The 15,053-nt window shown below is 44.1% G+C and overlaps 1 protein-coding gene across 3 annotated transcripts in view; it reads left to right on the top strand.

Moving 5' to 3' along the window:
* The window catches only part of HPS3 (HPS3 biogenesis of lysosomal organelles complex 2 subunit 1), a 136,836-nt gene that overhangs the window by 106,709 nt on the left and 15,074 nt on the right, over nt 1-15,053 (top strand). For 2 of the 3 annotated variants that reach the window (XM_075340805.1, XM_075340804.1), the window contains exons 14-16: nt 320-424; nt 1,021-1,227; nt 7,572-7,662. In XM_075340805.1, the coding sequence (XP_075196920.1) occupies nt 320-424; nt 1,021-1,227; nt 7,572-7,662 (403 nt within the window). The remainder of the gene's footprint in view (nt 1-319; nt 425-1,020; nt 1,228-7,571; nt 7,663-15,053) is intronic. The other variant, XM_075340806.1, reaches the window with a different exon arrangement.

Genomic DNA, 15,053 nt, shown 5'->3' on the forward strand with positions numbered 1-15,053 from the left:
TATGGGTTTTTTTTATGCAATTTCTTGCTGAGATCTGCATGTCTGTCGTTATCCCTGCAAAGTCAATGAGAATGAGGTGCTGTGCACATGTTGCTTTTTTTGTCCTTGCAGTTTTGGGTGCAGAAAAAAGAAGCAGCATGTCAATTGTTGGTGCGTTTTTTTTCTGCGTTTTTTGGCTTTTCCAGACAATGATTTCACTAAAAAAAAATCCCACCAAAAATGCAAGTGTTTCCCTGCCACACAGTTTTTGGTGCATAAAATTTGGTTACCCGCCTCTACTTTTGTTGTGCTTTCTATATCAATGAATCTGTCTCTTTAGAGGAATTCCTGCAGCCATTTTGGAGTGATCAGCCCTTGGATAACAAAGATGATGTCTTCAGAACCAGCGTCATGTGAGGTCTGTGGAGACTTGATGAAATTACAGGTTTGTCTTCATCTATTTGTAAGAGAAGGACACCCTGCTGTCATCCAACCCTACCGCTACTGTACTGAGAAGCAGGGATGACGCAGGGGAGCGATCTTTACGTCTGTGCATCTTGCTTCCACTATTTATTTGTTAGACAAAATATATGTATGCTGGATCTGTGACTTATATTTAGGGAGTTTCTCTTTCCTAGCAGTTGGGGATATTTTTCCTTCTCCAAATCTTCTTTCTGGTTCATTATTGTTACTACTTTTGTATATGAATTTTATTCCACTTACCGTAATTGTAATTGTCTACGCACTTTTTTCTATTAAGAGCAGCAATAAGAATTTATTAAAGGTTTTGAGTGATTTTTCTATAGCTTGATCTTGTACAAACAACCCTCTTTTCTATATGATTTCTCATGCTATATGGGTTTATTGCATCTTTCATGTTATTATGAGGTCCTGTTTTGGTATTTTTTCAATATTGAAGTTTATTGCCACCTCCCGCATCCACATTTACGACTGTAGGACTAGAGCTAAATCTTCACTAGGAATATGGTGTACAATCCTGTTTGTTTTTAAATTCGGGTTTTGTCTTTATTTTGCCTCTAGTCTCTCCTGTGCGGCCCGTCACTGGATATTGTGTCGTTCCTTCCATTCTTGGACTCCATACCCGACAGTAACAATTCATATCTGAGCATTCACATAATTTGTGCAACACGCCTCCTGAATTATGAGGGGTCCTTAGAGCGACTTCTAGATCGGTGTCCTGAAGCCGTTACATTGTATGCACACCATGAAATCAAAGGTGGAAGCCGGGTAAGATCTCCGATCAGAGAAAAGTCCTGAATGTCACCTCATCACTACGATTACATGTATCCTCTCTATCATTCACTGTAACCACCATTATACATGTATATGGAACACAAATCACTGGGACTCAAAAGATTGGTTTCATGAACTCAAACAAAATCTTTAATTTATTGCTTATTTATGTCCGTATGTAACTAGAATCTGCAGTCTGTTCTCCCACACACCAAGAAAAAAAATAAATAAGGAACCCACTTCAGCATTCCTCTATTGTCTTTACAATGTGGGAAGTTGGAGGGATGATATTACATTGGAATTATGAGTGTTTATCTTATTATACACACCAAAATCCTATTTGCTTTTGCAGCTGCTGCTTGACATTGAGTACTGCAGCTCAGCTTACCGCTAACCAGGTTAGAAGTCTGTCAGATTCTGTAGTCTCTAGTAGATTTCCATTGAATGGATACGTCGTCATGCGATTACTGCAGCCTAGGTGCATTACTCTACAGTTATCAACATTTAGCTACATGACTGCCATGACTTTGCCCATGTGGCCAATTTATTCAGCTCTTTCTGTACTAGCTGAGTTTAAGAATCCTACAAAGTTTTATCATCAGCAAAAATGACTTTAGTTTCAATCTCCTCAACAAGAGAATAAATGTAATTAGGCCCAACACTAATCCCTGTGGTCCCCACTGCTGACTTTAACCTATGGTGCTGGTTGGGGAACTACAAGTTCTAATCACACAAGTGAAGGCTGCTGAGCGTGTGCTGGATGGGAAATGCAGGCTGTTAAGTGCATACTTAATCACAATATCCTAGTTTAACACAAGAGCATAGTCCAGTGGTTTCCTTACTAGTTTTCCATTGCTTTTCTGCTTTTATCTGTTCCGTTTATCCCCATTTAGTATGTGCTGCATGGTCAATGCTACCAGGTGTGTAGCTTGTGAGATGTATGCATGCCTTTAACAGCCGTTGAGGGTGAATATGTCTGCGTTCCATGTCAGCGTGTTACATATTTGGAAGCTCAGGTAACTGATCTAAAGCTTGCAACACTCAGGAGTATTGCAAACCTGGAGAGGAGTTTAGAGCTCACTGAGTATGCTCTGGCTGCGGCTAGTGCTATGGAGGAGGGTGGAGGTGGGGACGGTCAGGACTCAGGTATTTAGCTGTGAGTAGGGGGAAAAGGGTCAGGGAGCCTGGTCCTGATCTGGCACAACCTAGTAAATATGCCTGTTTGGCTGATATTAGGAATGGAGGACTAGAATCACTATAGCAGGATGTGGCTTCTAGCAACCAGGAAAACGACTGCTGTAGTAAAGAGGGAAATAGGAGTGCAGCAAAGGCCAGACAGATGTCGGTGGTAGGTGACTGTATAATTAGGCAGACAGATTCATCTTCCTCCGAAAACATGAATGCCAAACAGTGTTGTCTGCCGGGTGCTTTGGTTCAGCAGTTTGTGGATCGGATAGACAGATTGCTGGGTGTGGCTGGGGAAAACCCAGTAGTCATGGTGCACATTGGTATTAATGACAAAGTTAGAGGCAGATGAAAGGTCCTTAAAAATGATTATAGGGAACTAAGAGAGAAGTTGAAGTCCAGGACCTACAAGGTAGTGTTTTCAGAAATACTACCTGTGCCACAAGCATCACTATAAAGACAGCGAGCGCTTAGGGAGATTAATGCTTAGAAATTGGTGCAAGAAGGAAGGGTTTGGGTTCATGGAGAATTCTTTGTCAGCTACAGGCTCTATGGTAGAAACGGGCTGCACCTCAATGGGGAGGGTGCAGCTGTGGGGGAGAAAATGGTCAGACGTATGGAGGAGCTTTAAAACTTGGATCTGCGTGGAGGGAGGGTAATTATGCAAAAAAAAGAGGATAGAGTAGACCCAGTGAGACAATATGGGTCAATGAGGATTTTGGGGGTCAGGGACATGCAAAGAAAGTAGGGACGTGAGTAAGAAATGTGTTTAATAGTATTAAATGTCTGCTGGTAAATACAAGAAGTCTTGTAAACAAAATTGATTGGAGACTCTTATGTCAGCCACGGATTACAAGATTACGATGTGGTGGGCATTACGGAAAACTGGCTGGATGAGAGCCATGACTGGGTGACAAACCTAGAGGGTTGCACCTTATCCAGAAAGGACAAGATAGGCAAAAAAGGTGGAGGGGTGTGTATTTTCGGTAAATCTAACTTAAGACCTATGCGCTGACTACATTGGAGGGAACTGCAGCAAATTAGAGTCAGTATGGGGAGGGCAATAATGGAAAGCTAGGATCGAATATCTTGCTATAAGCTTCCTAACATAGCTGAGCAGGTAGAGGGTAAAATGATGTAACAAATCAAAAAGTCAGCAAATAATAATCGGGTCCTTATTATGGGGGATTTTAACGATCGTTACATTTAATGGGACATAGAATCTTCTGGTTGTGCTAAAAGATGCAAGTTCTTATCTACAATTCAAGCCAATTACTTATCTCAGTTGGTAGATGAACCGACCAGGAGAGATAATTTGCTGGATCTGATCCTATCAAATAGACCACATACAATTTCAGATTTAGGCTATGTGCACACAGTGCGTTTTTCTCGGCGTTTTTGCGCGTTTTTCGGGTGCGTTTTTGGCCTCAAAACTGCATGACTTTGCTTCCCCAGCAAAGTCTGAGTTTTCATTTTTGCTGTCCCCACACAGCGTTTTTTTTCACCTGCGTTTTTGTGGTGACCACAAAAGTGCAGCATGTCAATTATTCCCGCGTTTTTCACTGCGCTTTTCATCCATTGAGTTCAATGGGATGTTGAAAGACGCAATGAGAAACGCAAATAGCTGCGTTTTGGTGCGTTTCTAAGACCAAAAACGCAGCTATAAACGCAGGAGGTGGGTAGTAAAGTGACGTGTACAGGAAGAGGATTCCTTCTGTCAGTATATACAGAAGCGTGAATCCTCCCGGTACCGTCACCGTCGCTTCCATCTCCCGTCCTGTGCATGTATGCTGCCGTGCGGCGCCATGTCTGGGCGGGAGGTGGAAGCGGCTGCGAAAACAAAAGTTAACAGTAGAAAAAAAAAAAAAGTTATACTCACCTGTCTGCAGCCTCCCGGTGCCATGCCCGCTCCCATCTCCTCCCGGTCCCGCCGCTCTGGCTGTGTGCAGTCTCCCCGGGTGCGTATGCCTGCAGGATGCAGGACCTGGCGATGGATCACCTGATGCAGTCACCTGACGCATCAGGTGATCGTAAGTATCGCGGTGACGCGGGCGCCCAGCCGGTATCAGCGGATGCGTCAGGAGACTTCATCCCTGATTACCGGCAGCTGCTGCAGCGATCGGACGGGATCAGACTCCCGCCCCATCGCTCCAGGTGCTGCCAGTAATCAGCACATAAGTGAGTTTTTTTTTTTTTTTTTTTTTTTTTGCACCAATGCATCTGCTGATTGTATAAACGGCTTTTATACCATCAGCTGATGTGTGATGGGATTCAGGCACTTGATCCTGACACATCATCTGATCGCTTTGCCTTCCAGCAAACCGATCAGATGATATTGGATCCGGATTGGACGGCGCGGGACCCTGACCCAGGATTACTGCGGAGGGGGGGTTTTATTTCAATAAAGATGGAGTCACTAATTGTGTTGTGTTTTATTTCTAATAAAAATATTTTTCTGTGTGTTGTGTTTTTTTTTTATCTTTACTAGAAATTCATGGTGGCCATGTCTAATATTGGCGTGACACCATGAATTTCGGGCTTAGGGCTAGCTGATAATATACAGCTAGCCCTAACTCCATTATTACCTAGCTAGCCACTCGGCTTCAGGGCAGCTGGAAGAGTTGGATACAGCGCCAGAAGATGGCGCTTCTATGAAAGCGCCATTTTCTGGGGTGGCTGCGGGACTGCAATTCACAGCGGGGGTGCCCAGAAAGCATGGGTACCCTGCACTGTGGATTCCAATCCCCAGCTGCCTAGTTGTACCCGGCTGGACTCAAAAATTGGGCGAAGCCCACGTCATTTTTTTTTTAAATTATTTCATGAAATTCATGAAATAATTTAAAAAAAAAAAAAGGGCTTCCCTATATTTTTGGTTCCCAGCCGGGTACAAATAGGTAGCTGGGGGTTGGGGGCAGCCCGTACCTGCCTGCTGTACCCGGCTAGCATACAAAAATATGGCGAAGCCCACGTCATTTTTTTTGTTTGGGGGGGCAAAGAAATCCTGCATACAGTCCTGGAAGGAGGATGCTGAGCCTTGTAGTTCGACAGCTGCTGTCTGCTCTCCTGCATACACTATTGGATGGAGGATGCTGAGCCTTGTAGTTCTGCAGCTGTCTGCTCTTCTGCATACACTAGTGGAGAATGAAGAACACATTGAAGAAGGAAATGACATCAGACCTTTTTTTTTTTGTTCACTGATAAAAAACGCATAAGGACGCAGTGAGCAAAAACGCAGCAAAAAACCGCACCAAATCGCGGCAAAACGCGTGCGTTTTTTGCCGCATTTTTTCGACGCAGGTGCGTTTTTGTGCGTTTTTAGCGGCCAAAAACGCAGCGTCAAAAAAACGCAGTGTGTGCACGTACCCTTACAAGTCTGGGAGCACTTGGGGAGCAGTGACCATACTGTGGCAAGTTTCACCGTAATATTCAGCAGAGCATTTCAGAGGGGAAGTGCAAAACTCTGTAACTTCAGGAAAGCTGAGATCAACAAATTAAGGGAAGAGCTTAATCCGTGTAGACTGGGAGCATGTCATGGTAACTGGGTTTACCCAATATAAATAGTGCGTGTTTAATGATATACCACAAAAATTCTGAAGAATTCCTATACCCTCTGGTAATTAAATGTCCAGGAATATAAAGAAACCACTATGGATAAATATGACAGTTGACACACTCCTCGAAAAAGCCATTGCGAAACAAGTGTCTGAGTGTGAGGGTCACGGCAGGTCACTATCTTCCAGGTGATGTTATTTATTTTGATATTATTCTGTTCCTTGTTTGCCCATTTTTCTATTTAAATGACTTATGCATTTTCTTTGTATTCTGTTTGCGCTTCTCATGCATTCATACATTGTGCTTAACACATGGCTGTCGGCACTTTTTTGCTGTATGAGGAAGCTCATATCCATATACCCTTTTATGTATTTATTTATATGGGAATGAATTATGGATGGGGTGTCCATAAGTGAAAATTGATTGTTTCTACTCTGCATGGGTATTAGCGCAAATGGGACCAGAGAACTGCACATGTTTATTAATGAACTGATATTTGGCTCAGGTTTAAAAGGTATATTTACCTGGATTTTGGTGTGTATGTCCCAGTTGCAATTTTGTGATAACTATAGGGACGGTACCTTTATGCTAAAAGTTTAACTGTTTTATGAACATTAATAAAGATTGTATTTTATTGTAATTTGTGTCACTCCTCTGATTTGGTCAACCATTGATGTCCAAAAGTTGTGTCTCAGTACAAAGTATATTAAGACAAATACAAAGGGCATTCAAAATCTTGAAGGCTGAGAATGCAAAAACAGCATTTCAGGAGTATAAAGATCTCAATAGCAAATATAAAAAATAAATGAAGCCAGCAAAGTTAGTTACTGAAAAACAAATTTCCATGAAAGTAAATCCGCAAAAATGTTATCAATGCATCAATGCCAAAACTATATAAATGCCAAAAAGAAAAAAATGTTATTGGACACTTAAAAGATAACAGGATAATTATAGAGGACAAAGAGCACTTTTCATCCATGTTCACTTAAAGAACTGACTGTTAATGGCTAATTCACCACCTGATATTCTTGTGTTAAATAAGTGCGTCTGCGTCTGAGCAAATTAAACATTGAGAAATCCCCCAGGCTAGATGGCATTCATCCACGGATGTTGAGGGAATTAAGGTCAGTAATTTATAGATTTATCTCATCTTCTTAGACCCCCTTGTAACAGTGTTGGTGCAATATGTGCGCTAGGAGAAATCAGAAGTCTAAAGTCACATAGAGCAACTGCAGATTTAGTACTTAAAGGGGTCTAAAATTAAATCTTTTGCTGAATCTATGGAAATTATTTTAAATTATTCTGTCTTTAGCCATTATTTAGCCATCCTGAAATCCTGTGGCAGTGCCTCTGTTACTCAATGTCTAAGAAAGCAAGATACATTTGTCTATTAATTACCTAGCTCAGTTCTCTAAATACTCGTGGATGAATGCTGGTGGCATGATCAATGTTTAATGGGGTTTCCCACTTTATCTTGATTTTAACATTATTTTTATCAGATTTATTTTAATATTATTTGATTGGTTTTTTTTCACTTAATTTTTAGACTTCCTGTTGAGATCTTTGTAATTTCATTATCTTTTTCTATTTCTGGTTTGTAGGCTTTGTGGTGGAACAAGCTGTTACCTGAGCTCTGCAATAGGGTTCGTGATAGTGAAAACACTAATGAAGTGTTTATTTCTTCTTTAAAAGGTAAATGTTATTACTTTGTCATCTACACTTTATGCTTGGTGTTATAAGCTACAATGTTAATTTTGACCTTTTTTAAAGGTGTTGTCCAATAGTTAAGAAAACCTTATCAAGAGCCCAAGGGTGCTGGGTAAAATAAGAAAAAAATGTTAATATATACATTACTCTCAAAAAGTTAGGGATATTTGGTTTGCGGGTGAAATTTTATATAAAATGTATAACATTCACGCTACAGTGATATTTTATCATGAAAGTAGGGCATTTAAGGAGAAGCATGCAATGGTGATTTACTCTTCTCAAACAATTTGTTGAAACAAAAGCCAACAACAGTGGTGGGTATACCCCCTAAAAATGTCAATGCCTCAATAACTTGTCATGTTGCCTTGAGCATTAATTACAGCTTGAGAACAACTTCTTCTGCTGTTCACTAGTTGCGTTATTCTCTGCTGAGGCATGGCATCCACTCTTCTTGAAGGGTGGTCTTCAAGTCATTGAGGTTCTAGGGTACAGAGTTACGACTCAGCTGATCCCATAGGTTTTCTATGGAATTTAGGTCTGGAGAAAGTGCAGGCCACTCCATTTGAAGTCCTGTCATCAGCAGCCGTTCCCTCATGATGCGACATCAATGAGCTGGAGCATTGTTGTCCATGAAGATAAAATAAAGCTTGTGTTGCTTATACAGAGGCATAATGACTGAATTACTGATCTTTTTCACTTAGTAGGGGCTTGTCACTGTGCCATTCACAAAGTGTAGGGAAGTTCTGTATTGGCTAGAGATAACTGCCCACACTGTAACCCCACCACCACCAAAGGCTCATCTGGTGACAACGGTGGCTGATGCATAACGCTCTCCTTGACGTCTCCAACATTGTTGGTGGCCATCATTTCTGCTCCGCATGAATCGACTTTCATCAGTGAAGAACACTGAAGTCCACTAGTCCGCTTGTCCAGCATAGACTCTCCCTGGCTCATGCAAGAATATGACGCCGGTGCCTGATGGAGTGGTCAGGTACACTTGCAGATCCTCTAGCACGCAGACCTTGCTGAATGTTCTGACATGACACTTGGGTGCATCTTACCTCTCTTCAATGTGCCTGGAGTTGTGTGGCAGTCATCATTCGGTTCCGAAGGGCTTTGTTCACAATGAAGCGGTCATCAGGGTGGGATATGGCCACAGGACGTGCACTTCTCAGCCTTTCTGTGACTCTTCCAGTCTTTGTATCTTTTGTTGCAACCTGCTGATGACTTCGTGACACTCTAAGCTCAGTGGCCACTTCCGTCTGAGAACATCCTGCTTGAAGCCTTGCAATGGCAAGGTTCTATTTATCTATTGTTAGGTGTTATTTTGTTCTCATTATTTCAAAATGTGAACAGCTTGATGAGGAGAACTGTTTATTAGTGATAGGCGAACACTACAGTGCTAGTTACTTGTAATGGTGAGTGAACACTACGCTGTTCCAGTGCTCTTTACTCGAGCTGAGCAGGTTAGACACTCAGACGGGCTCTACTCAAGTAACGAGTATTATGGAAGTCAATGCTTGGCTCTCTGCCCACCTACAGCCAGCGATAAACAAAGCATTTCTGGGGGAGGGCAAAGTCTTTCTTTTTCTTTGGACACTACATTCAAAAATGTTGTTTTTACCACCAGTGAGAGCCATTTAGAGCCTGCAAGTGGCTGGGACTGGGGTGCCAGCTCACATCATTCAGTGACGCAAGCCTGTGCTTTGTGTTCGATGTTTCACGAATGACACAACTGAGCACCCGCAATAATCGGCCGAGCACTGAGCGAACCTGAGCACCCCAATGCTCGATCAAGTACCGAGCAGTGATGAACGCATTACTGTTTTAACTCCTCCACAAGCAATGACATAACTGTATGCCTTATTCCCCGCACATGGCTGCTGATCTGATCACGTTCAGCTATCAGGTGCGTATGGATCTCCGATACACACGCACCTGTTAACCCCTTAGACTGTGCTGTCAAACTCTTGACAGCACATTCTAAAGCGCTGCAGCAGGGATCACGTTGTTCGCCACTGCCATAGATGGACCCGTAACGTGATCATGGGGCGCCAATGTGTTGTCATGGCAGTGTGGGGTCAGATGATGACCCCTGTCGCTGCAATGATGTATTTCCTGTGAGTGCCGGCACTCACAGTAACATAGCATTTCTCCTCTAATGCAGCCATGAAGTCCACTAGGGGGACTAGTAAAATAATAAACAAAATGTAAAAAAACAAACAAACAAAAAACAACTTCAAGTTCAAATCGCCCCTCTTTTGCCCCATTGAAAATAAAACAATAATAAAAAAAACAACACATGTTTGGTATCACCACTTTCAGACATGCATGATCTATCAAAATAAAAAATCAATTAATCTGATCAGTAAACAGCATAGCGAGAAAAAATAAAATGGCCAGAATTACATTTTATTTTCTCGATGCAACATTGCATTAAAATGCAAAAACAGGCGATCACAACAGCGCATCTACACAAAAATAGAATAATTAACCTTAGCTCAAGCCGAAAAAATAAGCCCTCACTGAGGACCAGATCCCGAAAAATGAGAACGCTACGGGTCTCGAAAAATGGCAACAAAAGCACAATTTCTTTTTTACAAACGTTTGATTATTATTTTGACCACTTAGATATGAGTAAAACTATACATGTTTGGTATCTATGAACTTGTACCGACCTGGGGAATCATAATGCCAGCTCAGTTTTTCAAAAAGTGAACTAGGGAAATTAGAAACCCCAAAAAACAATTGTGCAATTGCACTTTTTTTTTTTTGCAATTTCACCGCACTTTGAATTTTGTTCCCGTTTTCCAGTACATTATGTAGCAGATTGAATGGTGTCATTCAAAGGTACAATTTGTCCTTCAAAAAACAAGCCCTCATATGGCTATGTTGAAGGAAAACTAAAAAAAAGTTATGACTATTGGAAGAAGGGGAGGAAAAAATGGAAAATCACCCAGGTGTGAAGGGGTTAGATACCAGTTCTAATTGAATTCCGGAATGTATTGGGCGATTCATGGATAAAACACCTGTTGTGAATTTTGCTATTAAGCTACTTGTTAGGGCGCTTTTCCATCTGCGACTTCCTGGTGCGAGTGCGATCCGATAAAAATTCTGACTGCACTCGCACCAGTGTTAATCAATGAGACAGTTTCATCTGTCTGTTTTTTCTACACATGAATCGGGCTCTCGGTGCAATCGCAGCATGCTGCTATTTGTACCGAATCTCAGCTCACGCGTGTGTAAAATCGCACTGGACTCACATGTTATGTGATTGCAGTGCGGTGCACGCAGAGACAGGCAGTGGAGGAGATGGAGAAAGTGCTCCCTCCATCTTCTCCGTTCCTGTTACGCAATCACAAGATCACATCACACTCGCATGACCCTTGGCTGACACCCGCAGCAGAGGGTCATTAGCATATCACTTCCGATGCTCCTGTATCGGAAGCGGTACGCAACTGGAAAAGAGCCCTTAGAGAACAAGTAGAGAAGTTGTGGAAAAAGTAGTGAACATCGAACACTTGGACATTCGTGCGTTCAAAAGTGTAGAAGTCGTCACGTTAAGGTCACCTGAAAAGGTTAGAGGGCATTTTAGGATCATCCTGAAATTTCACCAGACAGACAAATATCCCTCACTTTTGATGAGTGGGGTATAATATGTGTATATACATAATCTGTTTGCTGTCATCTGCAGGCCAAATGCAGCTGCTGCTTGCCTGCACCTTTCAGTTTGTCAGCTTTTCAGGTCACTGTGACTAAACTGTAAATTCTGTTGCCAGTCAGCCACTGATTGGCTGCAGCAGTTCAGTGATATTGGATACAAGAACGGTGGGTCACTAACGGAGGAGCAGCGGTGCTGTGTAGGTGGTAAGTACAGTTTTTATTTACTTTATCCAGCACCATGGGCCATTGATATGGATCTGTCCAACAGCTGATAACACCTTTCTGAATCACCTGAACTAACCCAAGCAGTGCCAAAGTTTCCACTTTTAGAGTTTCATAAATTAATAACCACACCTCTAATAAAAGGAGTGTAACGCCAAAAACCATGAATGTAAGATTTCACTAGACTTCACCTTGAGTGAGATTTGTCAGGATTGGCATTAACAAAGGCCGTGTCACAGATCATAAACTAAACCACCGCCTCCGGTAACAAATTAGGGTCTGGATAGTTCCATGACTCGCATGTTACATTCTGATCACTCTGTCATTCAGTCAAAAGGGTTTACATTGTGGAGTCCCCTATAAGGATATGGTGGTGGGGCTGATGGCCATTCTTACAGGTCTTACTTGGTATTCGTGCCCTGGCTAGCTTACCTGATACTGTATCGCATAACGTTCAGAATTACTAGATTGGAGAAAACCTTTCTGATGACTCGATCCAATTAATGCCACAAATTATTTTAGCAAATTTCCCTACTGCTGGAGGTGAGTAATTTTCCCAAGGGGTGACATGAGACCATCACCGTAGTGGAGGGATGAACCAACAGGATGAACTAAATTCTGATTAGTGTTATATATTTTATCACCAAATATTGAGCAGAATGAAGTGTGCAGACTCCTAATACATGTTATGATGGGGTCTATTGTAACGTGTTGTGTAGCAGCTGTTCAAAGCCATATCATTTACTTCTTTTTATAATGTTTATAAATCATAGATTCCTTTTAATGCTGAACAGGAGCATGTCACCAGGTTTTTACTACCCCATCGGACAGCAGCATAATTTATGGGTACAGTAACTGATTCCAGCAATGTATCACTTACTGGGCTGCTGGCTACAGTTTTGATAAAGTCACTTTCTCTGACACCTCATTGGGGGACACAGGACCATGGGTGTTATGCTGCCTAACCATAGGAGGACACTAAGTAGATGCAAAAGCATAGCTCCTCCTGTGCAGTATACACCCCCTGGCCAGGCCAGGCAAGCTCAGTTTTAGCTTAGTGTCTGTAGGAGGGACTTCCTTTCAAGGTTTGTTATTTTCTTTATCGTTCCTATGGGAGACCCAGACATTGGGTGTATAGCTTCTGCCTCCGGAGGACACACAAAGTACTACACTCAAAAGTGTAGCTCCTCCCTCTGAGCTTATACACCCCCTGGAGAACCAGATCTAGCCAGTTTATCGCTTTGTGTTCAGGAGGCATACATCCACACATGCATTCTCATCTGATTTTTCATTATTGGAAAGAGTTTGAAGTAAAGCGGGTCCTCTGGACCCCCGGCATGTCCCTTCTCACCCCACTGTATCGGCGGTGCTGTTAAGGTTGATTCCAAGGCTGGAGCCTTACATGCCGTGCTCCTTCACCATCCCTCCTGGGCTCTGGCTTGAAGTGGGAGCCAGCACGGTTCTCCATGCTTGGCAGGAGACCGGTCTCCATCCGCAGCCCTTCAGGATCCTGCTGGACCGGAGCACCCATCCCCAGGGACTTGGAACCCTGCGTCTCAACAAGCTAAGTACCTGAGACGTTTATATATTGGGGGTCCCTGTACTTTATTGTGGTGGGAGAGTGTGCTGAGTGATTTTTATGACATTTCCGGCAGGTTCTCTGGCTGTTGGCTGAGAACCGCGCCGATGGTGCCTGCGCGCCGGCCGCACCGCTCAAATTTATGCCCCGGCTTCGCCGGAGGCCTACTTTCGGTTTCACTGCCCTCGCATGTCATTCATGCAGAGGGACAGCGCGGCTCCGCCCAGCGGCCGTTCTGCACAGGGGAGGGACACTCCTCACTGGGTACATGTCTCCTCCCCTGTAAGTCTCTTTGGCCCTCCAGATCCCGCTCTCAGAGTAGGTCCCGCCCCCTCTCTTCGCTCCGGCGCCATTTTCTCAGCGTTTTCTCTGCGATCAGCACTGGCTGCAGCATCCCTGCTGAGGTGCTTGGGGGTCCGGGCTTCGGGATCTGGAGGGCACACAACACCGCTCCAGCGGTCTGGTAAGCCACAACCTTTGGTTGTGGACCTCTGTATATACTCTCTGGGGGTCATTCTGGCAGAACCCCCACTCCAGCAGCATGTCTCACACGGGAAGCTAGGCTCCAAAGCTGTATTCAGTGTGCACTGCATGTAAGCTCCTACTGCCTGAACCGAGCACCTATCCACATTGTGATGCCTGCTGTAACCTGACGATGCCTCAGCCTGGAATCGCACCCCCAGTGGTCTCTCCGGCTGAACCCCCGGCTTGGGTAGAATCCTGATCTAGGTCTATCTCCCAGTCTTTTGCCGACTCCATGGGACAGCTCTCCAGGACTTTGCTAAACATGCATCAGCCCCCTTCACAGGGTGCCTCTGCTGCTAGGGCTCTCTCAGCGGAGCTCACAGAGGATTCCTCATCTGGTCCCAGACCCCGTCCTCCTAAGAAGAGACGCAGGGCTCCCTCTCCTTCCTCATCCCGCGGCTCTGTTTCAGAACCTGACTCGCAGGACGAGGAGGATGCCTTTACAGGGGGCTCGGAGGCTAACTCCATGTGCCCCATTGATCTGTCCGAAAGTGACTCAGATGTTAGTGATTTGATTGCGTCCATTAATTCTGTACTGGATCTCAATCCGCCAGTATCAGAGGAGCAACCCTCTCTGGCAGAAAAGCACCAGTTTACCTCGCCTAAACGGTCAAAGAGTGTGTTCTTTAACCACTCCAGTTTTCAGGCCGCTGTGACCAAACCTAGGGCCTGTCCTGACAAACGCTTCCCAAAACGTAGTTCTGATGACCGTTTTCCCTTTCCACCTGAGGTGGTTAAGGAGTGGGCTCATTCACCAAAGGTAGACCCCCCGGTGTCTAGACTCTCAGCCCGGACCGTTGTATCAGTGGCTGATGGCACCTCTCTTAAGGATTCCACTGACCACCAGGTTGACCTTCTGGCCAAATCTGTATATGAGGCGGCAGGGGCCTCGTTCTCCCCAACTTTTGCAGCAGTGTGGGCTCTCAAAGCCATCTCTGCTTCTCTAGAGGAGATGCATTCCCTCACCAGGGAATCTATGCCCGAACTGGTTACCTTAACTTACCAAGCTTCAGCTTTTTCATCCTATGCCATGTCTGCCATGCTGAAGGCTTCTCACCGCACTGCGGTGGCTTCGGCTAATTCCCTCGCTATCCGCAGGATCTTGTGGCTTCGAGAGTGGAAGGCAGATGCTTCCTCAAAGAAGTTCCTTGCTGGACTCCCTTTTGCTGGGTCCAGGCTGTTCGGTGAACAGCTGGATGAAATTATTAAGGAGGCTACTGGCGGGAAGAGTACTTCCATGCCACAAACCAAAACCAGGAAACCTGTCCAGGGTAGGAATCAATCGAGGTTTCGTTCCTTTCGTTCCTCCAACTGGTCGTCCTCTAAGCCCTCGGCCTCGTCCACTAACTCAGCCAAGGACCAAAAATCCAACTGGCGCACAAAAGCG

The sequence above is a fragment of the Anomaloglossus baeobatrachus genome, chromosome 3, assembly GCF_048569485.1.
Source record: "Anomaloglossus baeobatrachus isolate aAnoBae1 chromosome 3, aAnoBae1.hap1, whole genome shotgun sequence".
NCBI classification, from domain to species: Eukaryota; Metazoa; Chordata; class Amphibia; order Anura; family Aromobatidae; genus Anomaloglossus; species Anomaloglossus baeobatrachus.